Genomic DNA, 26133 nt, shown 5'->3' on the forward strand with positions numbered 1-26133 from the left:
TTTACATTTTCTCTTCAATTCCTTTCATCTTATTTGACATCTATATTCTGAATTCTGTTTTTGTTATTTCTACAATTTCCTTATACATCTTATTGCGTTGATGTTCTCTGATATTTCATGTTGCCAGGATCCTTCTGCTGATTCTTCTTCATGTGTGTTTTTGATTAATACATTTATTAATTTTACTTTTTTGCGTTAGAATATTTGGATGTCTCTAAATTATTGTTAAGTGATATTCTAGTTTACTTATCTGAGGAATATCCCAGCAGGGAATTGGGGCTTGGAAGGCAGAGCCTGGGTTGACCATATAGCACACCTATCTGCCAGCAATAGTGCCATTCAACTGGCTGTGAGACCTTTTGGATATCAAGTCAGGTGAGCTGGGGATTTTACTGACTATCTTGATGTAAAGAGCTCTCCATACCCCTTCTAAGACTTGTCAGTATTTAGTAGCAGCTGATTGTTCTACCAGTTGCCTATTGGTTATTATTGCTGTTTGGCTGCTTAATATTGTGGGCTCATATCAGGTTTGTAGGCCCTAAGGGTGTGGCTCTCCACTTCTGTTCCAGAGCCTATTGACACAAAGTGGCTACTCATTGTTCTGTCAACCACTCAGTAGATTATTAGGACTGTTTTGATACCTAATCTGAGGGGATGATATGTTTAGAGGCCCCACAATGTGGAGATTTCCCCCACCCCTTCCAGGACCTGCCAAGCCAAAGCAGCTGCTTACTAAAGGTTTAGACATTACAGCAGGGATTTTGGGCTGTTTGAATAATAAAACAAACACACTGGTTTATATCAGTTTTAAGGGTCCCAGTGTGTGGATTTCACCGTGTATCTTCCAGGGACTGTCAAAGTGAAGTGGAGACTTATTGTTATGCTGATCCTACTTCCTCAGTAGGGTTTTAAGCTATTTGAAAACTAAAACTGGTGGGCTGGTATCAGACCTAGAGGCTCCAGGATGTGGAGCTCAACACTGTCATTCACCACTGACTGTTTAAATGAGCCAGTGCTTTTTCCTATGATCCTTCTCACATATAGCCTCCCAAAGCTCCCTTTCAGGGCTGCACCATGTAGGGGTCCCTGAGGTCCAATCTTGTTTTTTCTAGGTTTGGCAGGATGGGGGTGTGGGCATGAATTCCAGATGATGCTCCTAGGCCAATGGTAGCTCACAGATAGCCAAATTGTCTCAGCCAAAGCATCAGCTCCGCCAATAGCAGATTCAAAAAGGCATGACTTCTGCCTAGAGTTGAGGGAGAATGCAGTATGCTTCCCACAATTTCCCAGAGCAGAGTAACCCAAGGCTAGGACTGATCTTTTCTTTATTCTGTTCTTTACTTTGGCTGAGAAAATCCTTAATAGTCATTTGGTTTCCCTTGTCTATGACATGTTTATTCCTTTTGATGCTTTCAATTTTTTCTTTGTGTTTGATTATGATGTGTTTCAATGAACATCTCTTTATACTAGTTTATTTGGGATTGTTTGTAATTGATACATCCAGATATTTATTTCCCTCTCCTTATTTGTAAAGTGTCTTTGTTACTTATTTAAATAAGCTTTCCATTCTTTTATCTTTCTCTATTTCTTATTTGAATCAAATTATGTGTATATTTCTTTGCTTGGTGGTACCCCATAATTCATGTAGGATTTTTTTGTTGTTGTTGTTCTATTTTGGTCTTTTTTCTTCTCACCCTTTCCCTTGGGCTGATAATTTTAAATAACCTGTGTTCACTGATTAGTTCACTGAGTCTTTTTTTTCTGCACGATTGAGTCTGTTTCCCAAGCTTTCTGTGGAATTGTTCAGTTTAGTAATTGTTTTCTTTAGCACCAGAATTTCCAGGATTTCTGTCCGGTTCTTTTTTATGGTTCCTATCTCTATATTGAACTTTCCATTTTGTTTGCATATTATTTATTATTATTATTATTTATTTATTTATTTATTTTTGCAGTTTTTGGCAGGGGTTGGGTTTGAACCTGCCACATCTGGTATATGGGGATGGTGACCTACTCCTTTGAGCCACAGGCACTGCCCTTGTGTTTGCATATTATTTTCCTAATTTCATTCATTTTTGTTTTTTTTTACTTATCTACACTCTTTTGTAGTACACTGAACTTCTTTAAGATAATTATTTAAAAATCTTATACTAGGAGTTTGTATATCTGCATTTCTTTAAGGGGGATTATCGGTGTTTTATTTTGTTTATCTAGTCATATAATGTTTTCTTGATTTCTTTAATGATACTTTGGATTGTTCAGTCATATCTGCATATGTGAAGGAGTATGTATTTCTTCCAATGTTTATAAAATAGCTTCAGCAGGAAATACCCTAGATTAGTCATCCCATTCTGAGATTCTGACAAGCTTTGTGGCATGGTTCCACTTATGGGATTAATGCTGAAGACCACAGGTGGGCTGACTTGGTGCCTGGGCTAGCAGCTGGGTAGGCCCAGTGCTGGGTCCAAGGGGGTGAGACCTAGAGACTAATCTGTGGGAGCTGGACTGAAGACTGAATCCACAGGAACCAACCTGACAATCCAGTGAAACATGAGCTTGTGTCTGAAGGGGCTGGCCTGTACTTGAGTGGGCCTGTCCCTGAGTCTGCTGGAGTATAGGGTCACGGTGACCACACTGAACCCTGGGACACAGGAGCCAGCCTGGAAATGGGCATGCTTGGAGCCTCTGTCTTGGGGAGCAGCATGGAGGCTGGGTCTTTGAATGACATGCAGGTGCCCAAGGGCATGGGTTTTGGTAAGTGAGTACTAGTCTGGAATTTGGGACTGTAGAGTCCAACCGTGGGGCTGGAGTATGCCTGAAGTTTGGGCTCATAGGGCATGTAGCCTGATTCAGTTCCAAAGGCAATCTGATGCCTGGGGATGAGGTCTGTGATTACTAGTCTGATGACTAGGGCTGTGGGGGTAAATATGGAAATGGGATGATTCTGGAGCCTTGGGAGTACCTAGAGGCTGTGTCTGTGGAATAAACCTGAGGATCTAGGGACTGGCCTGACACTGATGTGAGTCTGGAGACATGATTCATGATTACTATCATGGAGTCTGGAACTGTGAGATCCAGTCTGGTTCTGGGGCAAGCCTTGACATTGAATTTGTGGGGATGACCTAGAATCTGGGGACATACGAGTTTGGCTGGTGCTGTGTTTTACTAGGGCAGGCCTAATATCAGGATCCAAAGCAAAGCATCACAGTGATGCTGTGAATCAAAGTGAAATTACCTTTTCTACTTAATTCAATGTGCCTTTAAAAAAAATTATTATATCCAGGTGCTATCATTTCTTACTTGGTTTATTTAGCTCTGAACATTATTTTCAGGTCTGGATAGTTTTTCTAATTGATGTTGCTTCAAGGGGACAAGCACTTGAAAGTCCTCAAGGGTTTTCCCTGCACTCTTTTCTAGTATTTTTATAGTTTCATGTATTAGGTTTAAATCTTTAATCCAGTGAGAGTCTATCTTGGTTAATGGTGAGAGGTGTGGGTCCAGTTTCAGTCTTCTACAGGTTGCCAGCCAGTTCACCCAGCACCATTTTTTAAATAGGGAATCTTTTCCCCATTGAATGTTTTTAATTGGCTTGTCAACGATTAAATAACAGTAAGTAGTTGGATTCATCTCTTGGTTCTTGATTCTGTTCCAGACATCTACTTCTCTGTTTTTGTGCCAGTACCATGCTGTTTTGATCACTATCGATTTGTAGTATAGTCTGAGGTCTGGTAGCGTGATTCCTCCTGCTTTGTTTTTATTTTTGAGTAATGTCTTGGCTATTCAAGGTTTTTTCTGATTCCATATAAAACGAAGTTTTGTTTTTTCAAGATCTTTAAAGTATGACAGTGGAGCTTTAATGGGGATTGTGTTGAAATTATATATTGCTTTGTGTAGTATGGATATTTTAACAATGTTGATTCTTCCCAACCATGAGCATGGTATATTTTTCCATTTGTTAATATTCTCAGCTATCTCTTTTCTTAGAGTTTCATAGTCCTCTTTATATATATCTTTAATCATCAGAGAAATGCAAATGAAAACTACTTTGAGATATCATCTAACTCCAGTGAGACTAGCCTACATCACAAAATCCCAAGACCAGAGATGTTGGCGTGGATGTGGAGAAAAGGGAACACTTTTGCACTGCTGGTGGGAATGCAAATTAATACATTCCTTTTGGAAAGAGATATGGAGAACACATAGAGATCTAAAAATAGATCTGCCATTCAATCCTGTAATCCCTCTACTCAGCATATACCCAGAAGACCAAAAATCACATCATAACAAAGATATTTGTATCAGAATATTTATTGCAGCCCTATTCATAATTGCTAAGTCATGGAAAAAGCCCAAGTGCCAAGTGTCCATCGATCGATGAATGGATTAATAAATTGTGGTATATGTACACCAGGGAATATTATGCAGCCTTAAAAAAAGATGGAAACTTTACCTCTTTCATGTTTACATGGATGGAGCTGGAACATATTCTGCTTCGTAAGTGTCTCAAGAATGGAAGAAAAAGTACTCAATGTACTCACCCTTATTATGAAACCTTCATATGAAAGCTATAACCCAGTTACAACCTAAGAATGGGTAGAAGGGGGAAAAGGATGGGAGGGAGGGGGAAGGTAGGTGGAGGAAGGCGGATTAATGGGATTACACCTGTGGTGCATCTTACAAGGGTATATGTGAATCCTTGTAAATGTGGAATGTAAAGGTCTTAGCCAAATAACTAAGAAAATGCCATGAAAGCTATGTTAACTAGTGTGATGAAAATGTGTCAAAAGGTCTATGAACCAAGTGTATGGTGCCCCATGATCATACTAATGTACACAGCTATGATTTATAAGTTAATTAATTAAGATAATTATTGCTAATGTTTACTATTTATTGAAAAAAAAAAGAAAGTCTTATTCTACCATATTGCTGGCATAACTCTTCACCATATTCCATAGATTGTGTTCTTTATTTTCAAAGTTTTAAATTATTTTTATTCATCTTTTTGTTATGGTTTCATTCCTCACACAAGTGTGATCAGCAAACATATCATAATTTCTGGACTTTACTACTTGTTGTGACTTGCTTTATGACCCAGTATATTGCCACGTTGTTAAAAGTTTTCATGTGAATTTGAAAAAAATGTGTATTATGCAGTTATTTGGTGTAGTGTCTTACAGTATGTCAAGTTTTATTATTGAATTTTTTATATCTCTCGTGATATATTTTTGAAATGTGTTTGCTTCTTACTACTGTTAGTTTTATACATTTTTTCCTTTATATATTCTAAAGAAATGCCAATGGTTACATCAAATTTAGGGTTGTTATATATTCTTCATATTGAATTAATCCTTTTATAATTTTACATTAGCATAGCTTCATGAGCTTACTATTTATTAGGGTGTGTGTGCTCTCTCTTTCTTTCTTTTTTTTCAACATTTTTATGTCTTTATGTTTTAGGTGTATTTCTCATGAGAAGCATACAGTCAATTTAATTATTTAATACACTGTGACTTTCTTTTAGCTGTAGTGTTTAGCTTATTTCCTTTTAATGTGATTATAATTGAATTTAAACCTAACATCTCAATCTTTTATTTATTGTTAACTCCATATTACATCCTTTATTTCTCTTTTCTTGATTTTTTTGTATTGATCAAAAAATTTTATTACATTTCCCCTTAATTATCTTATCAGTTATGCACTTCTTTATTATTATTTTGTGATTATCCTAGAGATTACAACATTAATTCATTGACTTATTAGAGTTTAATAAAGATTAGTATTTCTGTCAAGTACCAGACAACGCAGGTACTTTATAATACTTTAATTTACTTTACCCATGTTCCTTTTTGAACTATCATTACCATAATTTTCTCATGTATTTCAAATTTAATAGATTAGTATAATATTATTTACAAATAATATTCATGTTCTTCACACACACACACACTCTTTTTTGTGCTTTTTATTTCATCTTTGAACCATTTCAGAGCTTTTACCTAGTAAAGGTAATAGATCTCCAGTAAATTTTCTCCCAACTAGAAAATTCTCATTAGTGTTTATTTCCTTTTGTGTTCTCTCCTGGCAATGGAAGTCTATGGTCTTTATTTTAAGATATTTTTATTTTATCTTAATTTGTTAAGAATACCTTTTCTGTCTTAGATATCTTAATTTAGCTGTCTTTCTTTTCATAATTTTAAATGTTATTTCATTTTTTTGGCTTCTATCACTCATTTCCCTTTTATTTCAAGATATAGTTTACTACCACCTACAAACCAAATAAGTAGACACATATTCATTTATAGCACAAATATAACCAACAATACACCTCGAAAGTAAAGAAAACTAGCAAGGGATTTAACTATATTTGAGCTTCCAATAATTTGAGATTAAGATCATATCTATGTAAAGCAGGCATTTCATATTTGGCTAAATTATCCCTTTTTCCATTATTTCTTTGTTGCCTTTTCTAGTATTCTCCAAAGTGAGATATAAGTGCAAGTCAATACTTTGAATAATAGCAATAAAATATTAGAACTACAATTCTTATATGCCACTTAATCTTTAGAAAACTTTATATAAATGTATTTTTATAACTGATATGGTTACAGTAGACTGAATAATATACACACATATTAAGTTCATGGTTTCTAAATTGTTTACTAATTCAAAATATTTGAAAAAGTAAGTTAGAAATATTACTTTAGACTGTGGGACAGAAGTCAAAACTGACCCGGCCCACGGGTCAGTCGACAGGGATACCTGGAGGAGGGGGTGAGAATGGGAAGGGGCAAGGGGTGCGAAGAATGGAGACAAGATAGGAGTCTGATCAATTCTCGTTTATTGCAAAGTTCTTCCAAGATATATAAGGGTAGGTGAAGGAGGAAGTTTGCGACACCAGGTATCCAAGCAACCTGGCCTTGGCGGAGATAAGTTCCAAATGGCAAGCTTCCAAGTTTCGCTCACGTGATTTATGAGAAGAGGCCTGGCGTTAGCAAGGAAATAGAAACTTAGGCCTAATGTTTGCAGGGAAATAGAAACTTATGTCTGTTAGTACCGGAAATAGCATTTGGCCTACAAAATAGATGCCGTGGTGTCAGCCTTCCACAGGTCCCCCTTTTTTATAATATTTTTAAATGTACATTTTACTTTTAAAGTTTTGCCAACTCTCGACCAAGAGGGCGGGGTGACTGTGTCTGTCTTAGGTTGGGACCGCCTTACCATCTCAGCTGATCCTCCTTACCCATCATGGGATACACGGTAGCTATCTGACTGGGCTCCTGTCTTAGGTTGGTAGGATAAGCAAAGTCTGAGATGAGGGTCCTCATTACCCGTCCTTTACTAGCCAGTTCCCTAAGCAGTTATGGTTATGCGTTCATCTTCCATAGCAAGTCTGTGACAACGAACCTGGAGGCGCTGCATTTTAATAGCATCAATTTGCTGTTTTATAAAGGCCATGACTTTGTTAAAAAGAAAAGGTCCTAGTGACAGCAATATTAGTAAGCCAAGGAGGGGCCCTAAAAATGGAAGGAGATAAGGCAGAAAGCCATCTAGCCCGCTCCAAAATGGGTTGTCCATAATTTTTCTTTTTCTTTCCTCTAGATTATCTTGTAATTTTTTTATTTTGTCTCGAACAATTCCTGATTTATTTGCATAAAAGCAGCATTTTTCCTGTAATGCTAAGCAGATGCCTCCTTGGTTAGCCATTAGAAGATCTAAACCTCTTCTATTCTATAGTACTACTTCAGCTAAGGAATCTAATTGATCTTGAAGATCTTTAACTGTGCCTGATGGGCTTGTATATCTTCTGCCATAAGTTGAGATAGTTCAGTATATTTATGTACAGCAATGCCCATACCGGCGGTACCAGTGGTCATGCCAGCAGTGATTCCCAGAGTGGCCAAGAGAGGGAGAAATTGGATAGCCCTTCTAGAACGGCCAGATATATAATCAAGGGATGGTATAGGTAAAGATTCATTTCCATTGACTATATCTATATCGGGTAATAAAAGGGCGATAGCACATAATCCAGTCCAATTAGTGGGAAGAATGGTATATGCCAAGTTATTGCCACAAACAAATACCATATCATTGGGAGCACACGGGGAATAAGTAATATTGATGATGTCAGTGCAATTGGTCAAAGAGAGTATGCCAATATCAATAGCATAACTGTTGTCTCTATAAGGGGAGAGAATACAGGGTGCTTCAGAAAAGACAGGTTGTACTGGTAAAGGCATTACGGGCATGCAGTTATTAGATGATAATACAGTGGAATTAATATTGATAGCAATAGGTGTAGATAGTCCTAAATGAAGGCATAACCAGCAATTTTGAGCCAAAGAAGGGTTGGATTGATTAAGTAACCTATGTGTGATGTCTAGCATTTTCAGGGTTTGGGGGGCTAGATTTGCATCCCTATTTTTGGGTAAAGCTATTGGATGGTAGTTAAATTTAGGAGACATGTGGTTTACAATGTTCTCCAGTTGCTTTTGGACTATATTCTGTCTCACCTGATCTTGGGGTCCACCTCCATCAGAGACGTGCACAGATGGAGTCTTATTCCAGCAAACTGTTTTTCCTACTGTATCGGGACAGCCAGATTGGGCATATTTATTTGAGTTCCCTCAGACCTGAGGGACTGTGTCCCACTCACCTCCAAATGTCCCCGAAAAATGTCTGGTCAAGATTACTGTAAAATAGGTATTATTATGTGTACCAGTACATAGTTGAACCTGCTCATAACAGGTATTATGTACACATGGATGGAATTCTATACAAGGGCATGGTCCAGGCTTGTTATTAAATGTGGGGATAATTTTACCCTTTTTGCTACAGACCCATGCCTGTGCTCCATGAACATTTTGTCTCATTACTAAGTATGCTGTTTTATCACCAAAATCTACATTTAGGAGAGGGGTTGTCTCACCGTTCCAGGTGCCACCACGGCACTCGCAAGGAGTACCAGTTAATTTTTGTAAGAGTGCCCAAGCCTCGTGGGGATTACCGAAACCACCTTCATTTTTTCGTATCAGGAGAGAGATTCCCAGCAGTAGCCACATGCAGGTGCTCATAGTTACCCGCAAAGAAAAAGAAAGAAAGCCTTCTCAGGGGGTCTTTTGCTCCGTGGATTTAGAGGTGATGATGTTATATACTTCTTTGACCAGTCGTTCAGGTAACCATCGTGCTGCTTCCATCTTCTGTGAATATATGCATACGGCACCTCTACCCCAAATTAAAACCGGATCGGGGCCATGCCATTTATTATCTAATGGATCTTTCCATAGGGCAGTGGCAAAATCCCGTTTAGTATCTGGGTGCCAGAAGCAGTCTGCTGCAGACCGGCTGTCTTGGTCCAGTGTGAAAAAATTTAAAATGAGTAATGAATGGGATAAGAGATTTCTTGGGGACCCCTTAACAGGGTACCATTCCCCCTTTTTTATTTTTTCTAGAGTGTTTTTTTTTTGGTTTTTGGCCGGGACTGTGTTTGAACCCACCACCTCTGGCATATGGGACCGGCGCCCTACCCCTTGAGCCACAGGCACCACCCATTTCTAGAGTGTTTTTAAGAGATAAGTGGGCATGTTCTACTATGCCCTGCCCTTGTGGGTTAAATGGTATACCAGTGATGTATTTGATATGGAGCTGTTTACAGAAGGCATTAAATGCATGTCCTTTGTATCCTGGACCATTATCAGTTTTAATTTGTTTAGGGGTGCCTAGTACAGCCATGGTGGCTAGTACATGGGCAATGATATGTTTGCCAGCCTCCCTTGACTGGCCAGTGGCATAAATAAATCCACTGAAGGTATCTATGTTTACATGAACATACATGAGTTTTCCAAATTCATTAGGTGAGTAACATCCATTTGCCAAATGGCATTGGGTATGAGACCTCGAGGATTTACTCCTAGATGGGGAGTAGGGAGTAGAATTACACAAGAAGGGCATTGCTTTACGATGTGGCGGGCTTGTTCCCGGGTAATTTGAAACATGAGTCTAAGGGTTTGAGCGTTTAGATGATGTAATTGTTGAGCAGCGGAGGCTAATGTGATCCAATCAGGCTCTGTGGTGGTTTGGGCAGTACAGACTAAGTAAGTGGCTTTGTCTGCTCTGCGGTTACCATCAGTTAGGGGGCCAGGTAAATTGGAATGAGCCCTAATGTGTCCAATGAAAAAGGGGAGGGTCCTTTGGTGTATAAGATTTTGGAGTTGCAAGAAAAAGGTAGCAGTTTCTGCTACATGTTTGATTTGCGCTGCTGTCTCTAATAAGGGAACTGAATGAGCTAAATAAGCACTATCAGTATAAATATTCAAAGCTCAATTGGGAAATGCGGAGAAAACTGCGATAACTGCTTGAAGTTCTACAATTTGTGCAGAATTTGATTTTACCTGAAATTGTACAATCTCTGTATTAAAGGTGTAAGCTGCATGACCAGATGAGGAGCCATCTGTGAAAACTAATAAGGCATTGGGCAATGGGGAATTGGAGGTTCTTGTGGGAAATACAAAGTCATGTGTATTAATAAATTGTAATAATTTATTTGGGTGGATAATGATTGTCAAGCTTACCTGAATAAGAAGCACAAGCAATAGGCCAGTGTTCTGTAGTTTGAAATAACCAATTAATTTGTGCCTGAGAATAAGGCTGTATAATGATAACTGGATCTTTACCAAAGTATTTACTATTTTCCCTTTCTATAATGATGATATCTGGGACAGCCTGATAATAGGGATAAATAACTTTCATGGGAGAAGCAGGTAAGTAGATCCACATTATGGGGGCAGTCTGCCAAAATACTGCTGTGGGTGTAAGAGAAGTTTTACAAATGATGTAGCTCAGGGGCTGAGTGTAATCTATGGTTGTAACAAATTGTGAATGAATAGCTTGTTGTACTAATGCTAAAGCCTGATGGCCTTCTTCTGTTAATGTTCTAGGAGAATTGGGGTTGCTATCATCTTGTAAAATAGCAAATAAAGGTTTTAAATCCCCTGTGGTTAGTTTTAAGTAAGGTCTAAGCCAGTTTATATCCCATAAGAGCTTTTGAAAATCATTTAGTGCTTTTAATTTGTCCAATCTGAGGGCAGCTTGAGTATCAGTAATTCTGGGTCCAGTTAGGTGGAAACCAAGGTAAAGGTAGGGATCTTTTAGCTGAACCTTTTCCGGGGCTATTTGAAGTCCCTGGTTTGTGAGGGAGGATGATAAATCACTGTAACATAGTAAAACCTGCTGAGCATTCTGTCCAGCAATGAGAATATCATCCATATAATGAATGATGTACATGGAGTTCCAGCGAACCCTAGTTTCCTGAATAACTGTGGCAACAAATTTTTGCATAAGGTGGGGCTGTTGGCCATGCCTTGTGGTAAAACTTTCCATTGGAATCTTTTCATAGGTTCCTTGAAGTTGATAGAGGGGAGACTGAATGCAAATCTGTTTTGATCTAATGGATGGAGTGGTATAGTGTAAAAACAGTCTTTAAGATCAATGATAATTTTATAGTAACCAAGAGGGATGGCCACAGGAGTGGGTAATCCTGGTTGCAACGCCCCCATGAGGACTATACTGGAGTTTACAGCTCTTTAATCTTGTAATAGTCTCCATTGCCCTGGTTTATTTTTTATGACAAAGATTGGAGTGTTCCATGGGGAGTTGCTTTCCTCTATATGCCCAGCTTTTAGTTGTTCCTGCACTAACTGCTGAGCAGCTTCTAATTTTTCTTTTGAGAGGGGCCACTGATCAACCCATACAGGCTCATCACTTTTCCAAGTGATCCTATCTGCATGGCGTGCAGGAATGTCAATAGCCCTTAAAATAAATTTCCTAGCCCTTTTTTTGTCTGTTTTTCCGGTAATTTCTAAAGGGCTGGGAATGCCTGATTCCTCTTTGTTTGATTCCTCATCACTCTCTATTGAGGTAAGATCCTCTTGGTCATTAAGCTGACAGTTAGGAGCAGTGCCTGCAGCAGCCCCAAAATCCTGGGATGGATCTTGGGATTTAATATCCTTTTCTTTGTGGTGATATAACAGTTCTTCTCCCTTTTTTATGACATCCACAACCGTGGGACAAACACTGCGATAGCTAATAATATCATTAATGATATTCCAGTACGAGAAAGCAGTGACTGGTATTTTTTCAGGTCCAAATATCTGATAAAAGTCATTTAAAGCATCACCTACTCTTTTCTATCTTTTCTCGTCTATGGTTCCTTCTTGAGAAAACCAAGGACAGACTTCTTTTAAGAAGTCAAAAAACTGAAATAGCTGTTTAATTTTGACCTTTACTCCTCGTGTCTTGAGTAAATCTCTTAACTGTTCCACAAATAACTCATGCTGACTGACTTCTTGCCCCATGATCGCTACTACTCACCGAGATCTTCGTTCCAGCACAGCAGGCTACTGTATGGCCATGTCCCGATGTTTCTCTGAGCCGGCCGGCTGCCTCCAGTAGCTTCTTCACCATTTTCCCTTGTATCCAGGTCCCTGGTTGGGCACCATGTGACCCGGCCCGTGCGTCAGTCGACAGGAATACCTGGAGGAGGGGGTGAGAATGGGAACGGGCAAGGTATGTGAAGAATGGAGACAAGACAGAAGTCTGATCAAGTCTTGTTTATTGCAAAGTTCTTCCAGGGTATATAAGGGTAGGTGAAGGAGGAAGTTTGCATCACCAGGTATCCAAGCAACCTGGCCTTGGTGGAGATAAGTTCCAAACGGCAAGCTTCCAAGTTTCGCTCACGTGATTTACGAGAATAGGCCTGGCTTCTTTTGCAGGGAAATAGAAACTTATGTCTGTTAGTACTGGAAATAGCACTTGGCCTACAAAATAGATGCTGTGGTGTCAGCCTTCCACACAAAATCAATGTAGGTGCAAAGTCTTTTTTGTAGAATAAAAAAGCTATGATACATCCAGTATGGCTGATTTCAAAACTATTGCATTTCTAGGGACACAGGTCACAATAATTTACTCTATTGAATTATCTTTCACCAAAAACTAATAAGTCACTGATCAATTGCCTTTGGAAAACCCAAAACACAAACTTCATCTATTTCAGAAATCTATGAAATTTTATTTTTTAAGATCAGTTAGAACTATAGTCCTTAATCAGAGCTTAGTATAAAAATCAATTGGGGGAGTTTTAGCATACAAATGTGATTAACTCAATTCAGGATTCTGGGAGCTCTCACATGTATTTCTGCTTTAAAACATTTCCAATTAATTATAATGATTACCTGTGATTGTGAACAACTACTTTACTGCTCATCTTCTCTAAAGTCTTTCCTAAGTTAAGTCACTAGTGACTTAATTATGAGTAGGGGCCAGGCTTTGTCCTGGACACTAGAGCTTTATTTTAGAAAATAAAAATATATTTGACTCAAATATAAATATATTTGATCATTTGACTTTTTTTGTTTTGTGTTAAAAACATGATTAACAGTCAAAAAAAGTAAAATTCTAGGATGTTTGTTTGTGCAAGTACTACCTCAGACTTTGCAAGTCACAAAGTCACAACTCACTGCCTCAGACAACTACTAAGAAAGTAACATTTTCAAAGTAAATTATAGTATGTTTATCTTTAGTAGACAATACTGACTTGTAAGCAATTAAATAGGCACTTTTCAAATGCAGAATATCATGGACTAATTTTCCCTGTGTCGATGGGCAACTCAAAATTCAAGTCAATACTTACATGTACCCACTTCACACATCATTAGTGATTTAAGCTTTGAAAACTTTGAAAAGTGAGTTTTTTCATAACTTACTAGTTAATAAAGAAAATGCCAGTTTAGAAATTTTCACTAGATAATTTTTTGACGGGGAGCTGGTTCAATTTATTGTATCTCATTTTAATATTTGTAAAGTTAGTGACTTATTTCAGGATTTAGTCCCTGCTATCTTTTTGTATAGTGTCTGGTGAAAATATACTCAGAAGAGGAACTATAATACATATTGAAGATAGACATACTTAGATAGTAGAGATCATAAAGTGCATAAGTTTTCAAAGTGTTGCTATTAAAGGCTTACTCGTAATAATAGTAATCATTATTATTATAATTATCCATAGTACAAATTCAATTAAAGTGTTTTCCTTTTTTTATAGACAAGGAATAAACATAACAACATATGAAACTTCCATTCAAAGTAAGAATTTAATCCTTTACCTGAAATATTCTTTTAGATTTTAAAACAATTTTAAGATCTAATGACTAGTATCCTCAATTAAATGTGATAAAGCAGAAATTTCACTAATTTTTATCAATTTTTTTTTTTTTTTTTTTTTGTAGAGACAGAGTCTCACTTTATGGCCCTCGGTAGAGTGCCGTGGCCTCACACAGCTCACAGCAACCTCCCACTCCTGGGCTTAGGCGAATTCTCCTGCCTCAGCCTCCCAAGTAGCTGGGACTACAGGCGCCCACCACAACACCCGGCTAAATTTTTATCAATATTTAATACAACTATCTATGCATGCATATGCATATGTGTATGCTGGGATGTGTGTGGTGTACTGTTTAATATATTTCTAACCTTGATTTGAGTTTGTATCAGCTGGTTAAAAAAAGAAAGATTTATTTAGTTTTTCCATTTTTATAATACTTACCAAAATTCCTTGCATAAGTTTCTCCTATGTTTAAAGTTCATAATTATAAAACTAAAACTAGGCAAATATATTCAGAGAGATGAAAGTGGTTAGTGAATAGCCAAGTTGCTGAACACATGCAACTTTAGGAAAATTTGTCTTAATACATTGAACTAAAATCTGCCTACAGTGCTATAATTGCTACTCATTGGTTCTAGCCCTTCCTTCAGGCCACATATAAAGAAGTCTATAACATCTAATCTAATTATCTAATTCAAATTGTTGTCTTATGGATTAAATGAGTGGACTAAATTACTTAGAACACAGTATGGCATACAGTAAGCACTATGCAGGTGTTAGCAATTGTGCTATGCTATTGTTATTATTACTACTACTCTCCCATATAACAATTCTTTAAATATCTAAATATAATGATGACAGCTGTCATTAGTCTTTTCATCTTCAGGAGAACTATCCTATTTCCTGATCAGTTGCTTTTTTTGCCATAGTTATCAGTTTCATCTTCCTGATTACTTTATTATAGATTTCCTCAAGAGTACATACACCTTTTTTAAACTAGACATCCTAGAACTGATTGTGGATTTTTGGTACAGAGCCCTAATTGCTATGGCTTAGATCAGAAAGGTGATAAACACTCATTCATTCAATCAATTCAGACTTTTACTGACACCTTAATTCTCAGCATTGTACTAGTTATTAAGGTGACTATGAAAGGAGAATTCACATTTTCTACAATCTAACAAAAATTACATAAAGGAAACAAGCCAATAGAGAGGAGACAATCGAGATGTTTGAAAAAAAATAGTGAAGTTTTCTATATTTTCCAGTCTCACAGTTTGATTATATTATTTTGGCATCATGATTTAATAACTATCTATGAAAATTAATTTAATCTAGAAAATAAATTACAAGTATAATTTAAAAAATAATTCAATGATAAAATAAGAAAATAAGTTTTATTGCATCTAATTATTATAACCCCTCAATCCCTATAAACTTTAAGGAAAATCTATATTTAATTTGCAAATTAGTTTAATTTAAATGATAACTTTATTATTCAAGAATATTTCAGTGCTGATGAAAGTCTGGATCTTAATTCCAAGTTGTTTATTGTTCTTTCTCATTTTAGTCAGTGAATCAAGCATAAAATCATGGAATAAAGAACATTTTGATTTGACATTTCCCAAACCATCGCAGCCAGGTATAAAAAAGAGATCAAAATCTTCAGAATCATCAGTCACAGTTCCTGTAAGTATTGAAAAGACCATTTTAAAAACTAAATCTAAGTTGGTACAACATATATGAATAAAGCATATTTAATTTGAATTTCATTACTGGTTGGAAGCATATATTTTAAATTATTATCTCTGTACAAAAGCTTGCCGTAATCTGTTTAGATGAACTTTAATTTGCATGTGATTCTCCATATCAAAGATATTAAATAGGAATCTAGTGCTACAAATGTTAGGGTCCATCAAAAAATGTTTACTGGTTACAAAAGCATTTAAAAGTTGAATAATATAGCAGGACCTGATCTTGATGAGGTTTCGGGGCCTCCTCTTTTTTTAAGTCCAAAATTTAGGATACTTCTTTCTAAGAGCCAGAATTCATCAGCACTGATTATACTATACAAAGTAGGTCATTACATCAATTAGCAAAAAGAAAAATCAACATACAAAATTGCTCATTGTGATATCAAAATATTGTTAAAGCATCACCTGAGGCAAAGTTACAACAAATGCATTTACTCAAAAGCCATTCATTGCATCTATAGTAATCCAAGTTTCATGCATCTCTTCATGGTTGTCTTTTAATTCCATACTACGATTTTATTATGGCACCTCTACTCAATAGTTACATGAATATAAGAAATAAGTCTAAAATCAGACTTTGTGGCTACTTATGACAACCACATTTGATAAATGTTTAGGTGGAAGTTGAAAATGATTTACACAATTTCTACACAAATTAATTTGTATGAAACATTTGTTTGTCTCATTTGCAACAGCTTAGTATTGTTTAAGTCAGAATCCAAGAAAATAAGTGTTTTTTGATTCCACGATTTTTTGCTTGATTCACTCACTAAAAAGAGATAGAAGAATAAACAATGTAGAATTAAGAGCCAGGCTTTCATTTTTTTCTGGTTTTATGTTTTTCTTTTTTCTTTCTTTGTAGGGCCACACAATAATTCTCTATAATTTAATGAGTATCAAATTATAATAAATGCGTTCTATGATTATAATGAAATAATTAATAAAATAGAAATAAGTAACAAAAAGATCTTTGAAATGTATATGGTGGGGGTATCTCACTCTCAATTTGAACAGAGATCTTGAAAGTCAGAATAGTAATTGGGCTGGGGCTAAATCCTGCAATTATCACAAAAGCATCATAATCTTTTGAATGTATGGGTTCAAAAGGAACTCCCTATTGATCATGAGAACAAGTTTGAGTATGTCATGGATAATTTTTGGCCTGCTCCAATCCCAATATGAATTCCTAAAGGAATCCTAAAGTTTTCCCCTAAAGTTATTTTACTTCCAAAGTGGAGTCGTATCTCTCTCTCTCTCTCTTTCTCTCTCTCTCTCCCTCTCTCTCTCACACACACACACACAAGACCTTGAAAGAGAAAAATATATATAATTTTAAATAGTTAATGGAAAGATTAATTACTATGCTTTAATATAAAATATAACTCATACCCAGATGTTTATCATTAATCTAATAACTTTTTCAGAGGCATGACAAAAGAAAATTACAGCAAGATCAAAATCCAGCTCACATGTGGATAAGGCACTCTTTAAGAAAATATTTCCAAAGACCATCTATTTACTTAGCTGTCCAGAGACAGGCTCCATTGAGACATCCTTATACTCCCAAAACCTATCTTCAAAAGGTAAAATCAAAAACGTCCAAAGATAACAAAAAAGGAATGGATTTGAACAAAAGTTCTAAGAACAAAATGTGTTCACATGCAAAAAATTCAGGATCCAAGAAAATAGTAAATGATGAGAAAGATGATAAACCTGAAAGAAGTAAATCAGATAAAACTCAACCTAAGTCATCATATAAAAGTGTAATATCTAAGATGTCAAAGTACAAATCAGAAAAAAATCCAGAATCCAAAGATTCAAAAGTAATCTCAAAAAAACATTCAAAGAATAATAGGAAAAATTCAAGGACTTCCAAGGAGTCAAACACTAAATCCATATATACAAAGAACAATCCAGCAAAAGACTCTAAGAAGAGCTCGAAAAGTAAATATAATTCCAAATCAGAGGCTTGCTCAAAAAATAGTTCAAATTTGGATTTAGTAATGTATTTGGAAGAGGCTGGCACTGAATCCATGGCTTTTGATACATGGGTAAAGAATTGCTCCCAGAATAATTCAAAGAAGCCTTCCAAGAAGGACACAAAGAAGGATGCAAAGAAGAGCTCCGACACTGAATCTGGAAGCTCAAAGGATGTAAAAAAAGATACAAAGAAGGATAAGAAAATTGCAAAGAACGATGAGAGAAATTACAAGAAAAAGGATTCAAAGAAAGACACAGAGTCTACTGGTGCTGAATCTGGAGACTCAAAGGATGCAAAGAAAGATTTAAAGAAGGACAAGAAAAATGAAAAGAAAGTTGATAAGAAGAAATATTCAAAGAACGATACAGTCTCTACCGGTTCTGAGTCTGAACTGGAATCAAAGAAAGGTAAGAAAGATGAAAAAAAGGAAAAGAAAGATTCGAAGAAAAATGACAAAAAGAAGTCTGTCAAGAAGGATGCAACATCTACTGATGCTGATTCTGAATCTGAAGCAGATTCTAAAAAGGGTAAAAAAGATGAAATGAAGCAGAAGAAAGAATCAAAGAAAGATAGTAAAAAGAAGGATGCTAAAAAGAATGCAGAATCAACTGATACTGAATCTGATGTGGAATTAAAGAAGGGTAATAAAGATTCAAAGAAAGAAAAGAAAGGTTTAAACAAAGATGCTAAGAAGAACATGAAAAAGGACACGGAGTCTACTGACGTTGAATCTGATGATTCTTTCAAGATAGGCTTAAAAAGGGGCACAAAGGCCAAAGGTTCAGATGCTGAATCTGAAGAGTCACTATATAAACCTGGGGCTAAAAAGAGAGCTGATGAATCAGATGGTACATCTGTAGATTCAAAGAAAGAAGCCCTGGAAATGAAGAAAGGATTAGGAATGTCATCTAAAAAGACAACATTCAAAGAAAAAGAACAAAAACTAAGCACAGGTAGAGTTCCTCCATCAAGAGAAAGACCACCACTCCCACCTTGTGAGCCTTTACTACCATCACCTAAAGTCAAACGTCTGTGTCGGTGCAGGATGCCTCCTCCACCTCCAAAACCAAGATATGCTCCTTTGGTATGTTTACTGTTTTTCTTCTTGGCCAAAATAGATTTAAAGGAAAACATATTTTAACAGCTTGAGTTTATATTTTCTCTAAAGAATAGTTCTCTTTTACTGGAATATTGACAAATTAGAGACTCAAGGGTAAGAAAAATAAAGAGTGCTTTAAAAGGACTCAAAAGAATTGTGAAAGAAATGTTAAAAAAGTTAAGAGATAAGAATTATTTAATAGAGTAGAGAAGGGAGAATAACTAGCTTGTGATTTAAGAAACCATTTTAAATAAGGTTATTTTACATTTTTAAACAAAATTTATTAACTACTCTATAGTTAGGGAAGAAAAAAATGAAAATTGACTACAACTTTTACAGGAGCAGATTTAAGTGATGTATAAAGATATTTCCTGGGAAAATGTTGAATACAGTAAACGTTCAATTAACCAAAACCCAGAAATAGCAGGTGGAAACATAACATACTAAGATTCAGATGTGAAAAACTTAAATTATTTAACCTATCTTTGAACTAAACATGCTGTATGCTTTCCTTCATTCTTACTGATAGCAGAAAACAAGTTAACTTTTCAGAAGTTACTAAATCTCTGGTTTATAACAGTCTCTTACAAGTTAATTGTTTCTTTGGAAGCAAATACTCTGCCAATTTAAAGTTTTCATTTTTCTCATTGGTGAGATCTCCCCTGCCATCCCTCTTCCCCACACAGTCTGATTGTAAGGGAAAGCATAAATAGATATCTCACTTTGGACAGAGGATTTCCTGTTCCACATTTTGTCCTCCCTTTCTGGGTTTCTGATCTTTGGTTGAGGGGTAATTCATTTAGATGATTTCTGGGCTTCAGTATTTGTTTTCTCTGTTTTAATGGTATTCATTGTCTGTTCTCAGCAAGGTAGGGCTGTTGCCCTCTCTTGCTGAACTTAGAGCATCTTTAGATGTGTCTAGGTGTAGACACTAAGCTTCTCATTTTTGTCAATTTCTTTTCTCATTTCCCTCAACATCTCTTCTTCCTCCTCCTTCCCTCCTCTTCTATCTCAAAAAGATTTATTTCCCCTTTTGGTATACTGGTGATTTACTTTACCTTATATTACAATTTTTTCTATCATTGTTTTATAATAAAACTATATTACAGGTAATGTTTTTCTCTTCATGTAATAATGATTTTTGGACACTAGAAATAACTTTTTTTTTTCTTATCTCTATCGAAGTCTAAATTTCTAGTTCTTTTTTCTCCTAGCAGATTTGGAAAGCCTTCTTTGAAACTCAACACTGATTAACCACCTTGTTCTTGATGATATCTTCTCCCTTCCATCTTAATTGATTCAATGGATATGTAGCCACTAGGGAAGCAAAATTTACAGGGAATGAACAATACACTGGGAAAAATTTTCAAATAATTGAGGGCAAAAAAGATTTTCAAATAACTGACTCTTTTTCATATGCAATTTTGATGAAAATAAAATACAAGGCAAAAATTTCAAGTCAAGAAATAATTTTAATTATTAAAAGCAAATTTCAGGGCAAAGTCAAGAAACAATTTTAATTATTAAAAGCAAATTTCAGGGCATGTTCTGTGATTGTATACATTCATGCTAAATCTCTTTAATACACGTCCTTATGCATAGCTACTATTCAGTTAGGCTTTTTATCCCCAGTACTCCAATGAAACTAATTTCTTTTAGATTACCTAATTAATACCTTCTTATTACCATATCCACTGAGTCTTTCCTCTCTCCTCATCTTGTTCCACAGTCCAATAGTATTTAATCTAACCTCTCTCGCCTTCTAGAAATACTTGCTTTACTTAACTTCTATGACTCTGAGATATGCTGCTTTTATTTTAATTTACCCATGGCTTTTAAACACCCTTATTGTATCTTCTGCCTCATCACTAAATGTTGGAATGACACAAGGCTTGGCCATGGATCTTCTTTATCTATGCTCATCCCTTGGTAAGTTTATCCAGTCCTATCACTTTAAAAATGATGTATGTGTTGATGATTTCAAAATTAATATCTCTAGATCTGACCTTCCAATGAAGCTTCAAAGACATATCCAGCCACCTACTTGAAATCTCTACTGTGATATCTACTAGGTATCTCAAAAATGGACATGTATCAGCAGTTCTTTTAACCTACCCACAAATATATTCCTCCCACAGCATCCCCCATCTTAAAAATAGCACCACTATTCAATCAGTTGATCTTTTATTTATTTATTTATTTTTAATTATTATGAGTAAATAACAGGTGTATATATTTATCAGGGACATCTGATGCTTTGATACAGGCATACAATGTATATAGATAAAATAGAGTAAGTAGGGTATCCATCACCTCAAGTTTTTATTATTGTTTTGTGTTAGGAAAACTACAATCTAACTCTTGTAGTTATTTTATTTATTTATTTATTTTAGAGATAGAGTCTCACTTTGTTGCCCTCGGTAGAGTGCTGTGGAGTCACAGCTCACAGCAACCTCCAGCTTTTGGGCTTAGACTATTCTCTTGCCTCAGCCTCCTGACTAGCTGGAACTACAGGTGCCCGCCACAACGCCCAGCTATTTTTTTGTTGCAGTTTGGCTGGGGCCAGGTTTGAACATGCCACCCTCAGTATTTAGGGCTGGCGCCTTACCCACTGAGCCACAGGTGCCACCTTCTTGTAGTTATTTTAATGTATAATCATATTGTGGGTTATAGTCACTTTGATGTGCTGTTCATTTGCACCCATTAGCCTTCCTTAATTTATCTCCTCTCCCTCTATGTTTCCCAGACTCTGGTAGCCATCATTCTAATCTCTGGATCCATTAGATTAATTGTTTTAATAATTAGCTCTCACATATTAGTGAGAATTTGTGAACTTTGTCTTTCTGTGCTTGGCTTATTTTACTTAACAGTGTTCTCTAGTTCCATCCATGTTACTGCAAATGGTCAGATTTCATTCCTTTCTAACAACTTTTTAAAATTTCATTATGAATATATATCAAAATTCTTTATCCATTTATCCATTGATGGACACTTATATTGATACCAAATCTTTGCTATTGTGAATAGCACTACAATAAACATGAGAGTATATGTATCTTTCCAAAATACTGATTTCCTTTCTTTTGGGTTTATACCTTGCAGTGGGTCACATGCTAGTTCTATTTTTAGTTTTTTGATGAACTTTTATATATTTCTCCATAGTGGTTGCATTAATTAACATTCTTATTAACCATGTAAAAATGTTCCTCTTTCTACACATCCTCACAGCATTCGTGCTCACCTATCTTTCTGATAAAAGTTATTTTTAACTGGGGTGATATAATATCTTATTGTGATTTTAATTTGTATAAGCTTGATGACTAATGAAATTGAGTATTTTTTCTTTTTACCTGTTATTTTTATGCAATATTTTGAGAAATGTCTGTTCAGATCTTTTGCACATTTTTATTATAAATTGGATTACTTGTTGCTTCTGATTAAAATTTGGAGCTCCTTATATATTCTAGTTATTCATCTCCTCTCAGATGGGAAAATATTTTACCCTTAAATATTTCAGAATTCTGTTCTAAAATGTAAACACATTTTCTTTAATAACTACAATACCATTACCTAATAACATTGAAAATAATTACTTAATGTCTAATATCTAGTCCATATTCAAATTCCAAAAATTGTCCCCAGAATATAGAAATAACTGTTATATTATTATAATGGATTATTAAAACATATTATTTTATAAAACAATAATATATCTTTATTTATAATATTTTTTGTTTTTTATTTTTTGGGACAGAGTCTCATTTTGTCACCTTAGGTAGAGTGCCATGCATCAGAGCTCACAGCAATCTCAAACTCTTGGGCTTAAGTGATTCCCTTGCCTCAGCCTCCCCAGTAGCTGGGACTACAGGTGCCTGCTGCAACATCCAGCTATTTTTTAGAGACAAGGTTTCACTCTTGCTCAGGGTGGTCCCAAACTCGTGAGCTCAGGCAATCCACCTGCCTCAGCCTCCCAAGTGCTGGGATTACAGGCATGAGCCATTGTACCCAGGCTAATTGTTGTTGTTGTTGTTGAGAAACAGTATCTCTCATCTCCCTGGCTGGAGTACAATGGCATCATAGCTCACTGCAACCTCAAACTCCTGCCTCAAGAAATCCTCCGATTCAACCTATCCTCTGATAGCTGAGACTATCGTAACATGCCACCACATCCAGCTATTTTTTTTTTCTCTCTCACTCTTTTTTAAATTTCAGAATATTACAGAGGTACAAATGTTTTGGTGACATGAATTTATTTTTTACAGTTTGAGTCAAATTTATAAGTGTACCCACCACCCAAATAGTGTGCATTGTACCCATTAGATGAAAATTTACCTATCCCTTCCTCCTCTACCACCTTCTTGGTGTCCACTGAATTTTACATTCATATATACCAATAAGTGTTAAACAATTTGTTCCAGATTAGTAGTGGGTACATGTGGTATTGGCTTTTCAATTTGTACATATACTATATTTTATTAACCCACTTGTATATTGATGGGTACTTGGGTTGATTCCGCATCTTTGTGATTGTGAATTGTGCTGCAATAACCATTTGCATGCAAGTGTCTTCTTTTATAAAATGGATTTTTTCCCCCTTTAGGTAAATCCCCAGTAGTGGGGTTGCTGGATCAAATGGTATGTCTACTTTTACCTTTTTGCATTATGTCTATACTACTTTCCATCAAGAAAGTAATAGTTTGGAATCCCACCAGCAGCGTGTAAGTGATATATTCTCTCCACATGCAAGCCAGAATCTGTTGTTTCAGGCATTTTGATAAATTCCATTCTCCATGGAGTTGGGTGATACCTCAGTGTGGTTTTGAATAGCATTTCCATGATGATTAGAGACGTTGAACATTTTTATATGTTTACTGGCCATTAGTCTATATTATTTTCTAAAGCATTTGCTCATGTTTTTTCCCCATATTTTTGGGGATTATTTTATTTTCTCTTGCTGACTTGAGTTCTTTATAGATTTTGTTTATCAGCCCCCTATCAAATAGGTAGCCTGCAAATATGTTATTCCACTTTAGTTTATTTGTCTATTTGCTCTGTTGATTTTTTCCTTGGCTGTGAAGATTTTTTATTTAATCAAGTCATATTGTTAATTTTTATTATTGCTGTGAATGCCTTTGGGGTCTTCATAAATTCTTTGCTGAGGCTGGTAGCCATAGGAATTTTTCCAACATTTTCTTCTATGATTCTTATGGTTTCATAGCTTAGGTTTAAATCTGATATCCATCCTGAGCTAATTTTTATGAGTGGTGAGAGGTACAGATCTTGTTTCAGTCTCCTACATGTGGCTATACAATTTTCTCAGCACCATGTACTAAATTGGGATTCTTTTCCTCAGTGTATGTTTTGCTTGGTTATCAAAGATCAGATAATAATAGGATGATTTCATATATGGGTTCCATGATTTGAACTATAAGTGTTTGTCTCTGTTTTTGTACCGTTACTATGATGTTATGGTTACTTTATCTTTATAGAATAGGTTGATGTCTGGCAATGTGATGCCCCCTATTTGGTTCTTAATGCACAGGTAACAAATTTGAGTGTGAAACCATCTAATCCAGTACATTTGCTTTGTGTTGTTATTGGAAGATGTTTTATTGCTTCTTCAATTTCACTGCTTGATATTTGACTATTCAGGAGTTATATTCCTTCCTGACTGAGCCTAAGGAGGTTGTGTGTTTGCAAGAATTTGTTCATTTACTCCATGTTTCCACATTTATGAGCATATAGATGTTTATCGTATTCAGAGACGATCTTTTGTATCCATAATACCAGTGTGATTTCTTCTCTTTTCCTATCATATTGAGATTATTATACTAATTTCATTTCCATTTTTGGTTAATATAGAAAGAATCCTATGTTAACTTCTTTATTTTTTTTATTTTATATTAATATGAGGGCACAAATGCTTAAGTTACATTTTTTTCAATTCTAAAGTAAAGTTCAAGTTATAATTGAGCCCTTCACCCAGGGGACATGGAGAACAAACTAACATTGTGCACATTTGGTGAGATCCTGCCAGTTGCCCTCCCTCCTCCTGCTTATTGTGCTCCTTCCTCCCCCCTCCTTTCCAACCTTTCCATTCCCCCTTGCTAGAATATGCTTGAATAGGGCAAGCAACCCCATTTACAAGTGGACAAGGGACTTAAACAAAATTTCTCTAAATATGACAAATGAATGACCAACAAACTTATGAAAAAAATGTTCATTATCCCTAATCATCACAGAAATGGAACTCGGAACCACTCTGAGATATCACCTAACTCCAGTGAGATTAACCTACATCAGGAAATCCCAAACATGCAGATGTTGTTATGAATGTGAAGAGAAGGGAACACTTTTGCACTGCTGGTGTCATTGCACACTAATACAGCCTTTTTGGAAAGAAGTATGGAGTGGTTGCTGTGGCTCAAAGGGGTAGGGCGCCGGCCCCATATACTAGAGGTGGCAGGTTCAAACCCAGCTCCCGGCCAAAAACTGCAAAAAAAATAAAAATAAAATAAAAATAAAAAAGAAGAAGTATGGACAAGTCTCCATAGAACTAAAGTTTCCAAGAACTAAAACACTTTATGGGGGCAAGACATGATTGCAAGAGGGACTTTACCTAACAATTGCAATCAGTGTAACCTGGCTTTTGTACCCTCAATGAATCCCCAACAATAAAAAAAAATAAAAATAAAAATAAAAGTTGATCTTTCATTTAATCCCAAAATCCAATTACTAGGTATATACACAGTAGAACAAAAGTCATTTTACCAAAAGGACATTTGGGCAAGCATATTTATTGCAGCTCAGTTCACAATTGCCAAGGCATGGAATCAACCCAAGTGTCCATGAACCTATGAATGGATTAACAAACGGTGGCATGAGTATACCACAGAGTACTATTCAGCCATAAGAAAAGATGGAGACTTTATATTTTTTTGTGTTCACCTTGACAGAGTCAAAACAAATTCTTAGTAAAGTATTTCAATAATGGAAAAAAGTATCTAGTGTACTCAATATTAATGTGAAACTGATGTATAAACAAGCACATACCTACAGGAAAGAAAAAACATGAATATGTTTGTTTGTTTTTTCAAAGAACCAAACTTTTGCTTTGTTAATCTTTGGTATAATTGTTTTATTATTAATT

General features: G+C 35.8%; 1 protein-coding gene across 1 annotated transcript; it reads left to right on the forward strand.

Moving 5' to 3' along the window:
• Nucleotides 1-12345: 12345 nt before the first annotated feature.
• Nucleotides 12346-23598, forward strand: CYLC1 (cylicin 1). The gene is made up of 5 exons (XM_053579037.1): nucleotides 12346-12440; nucleotides 14093-14133; nucleotides 15720-15838; nucleotides 17328-18968; nucleotides 23584-23598. Exons 1-5 carry the CDS (start codon nucleotides 12346-12348, stop codon nucleotides 23596-23598), a joined length of 1911 nt encoding a protein of 636 aa, XP_053435012.1.
• Nucleotides 23599-26133: the final 2535 nt, after the last annotated feature.

This window comes from Nycticebus coucang, chromosome X, assembly GCF_027406575.1.
Source record: "Nycticebus coucang isolate mNycCou1 chromosome X, mNycCou1.pri, whole genome shotgun sequence".
Lineage (NCBI taxonomy): Eukaryota > Metazoa > Chordata > Mammalia > Primates > Lorisidae > Nycticebus > Nycticebus coucang.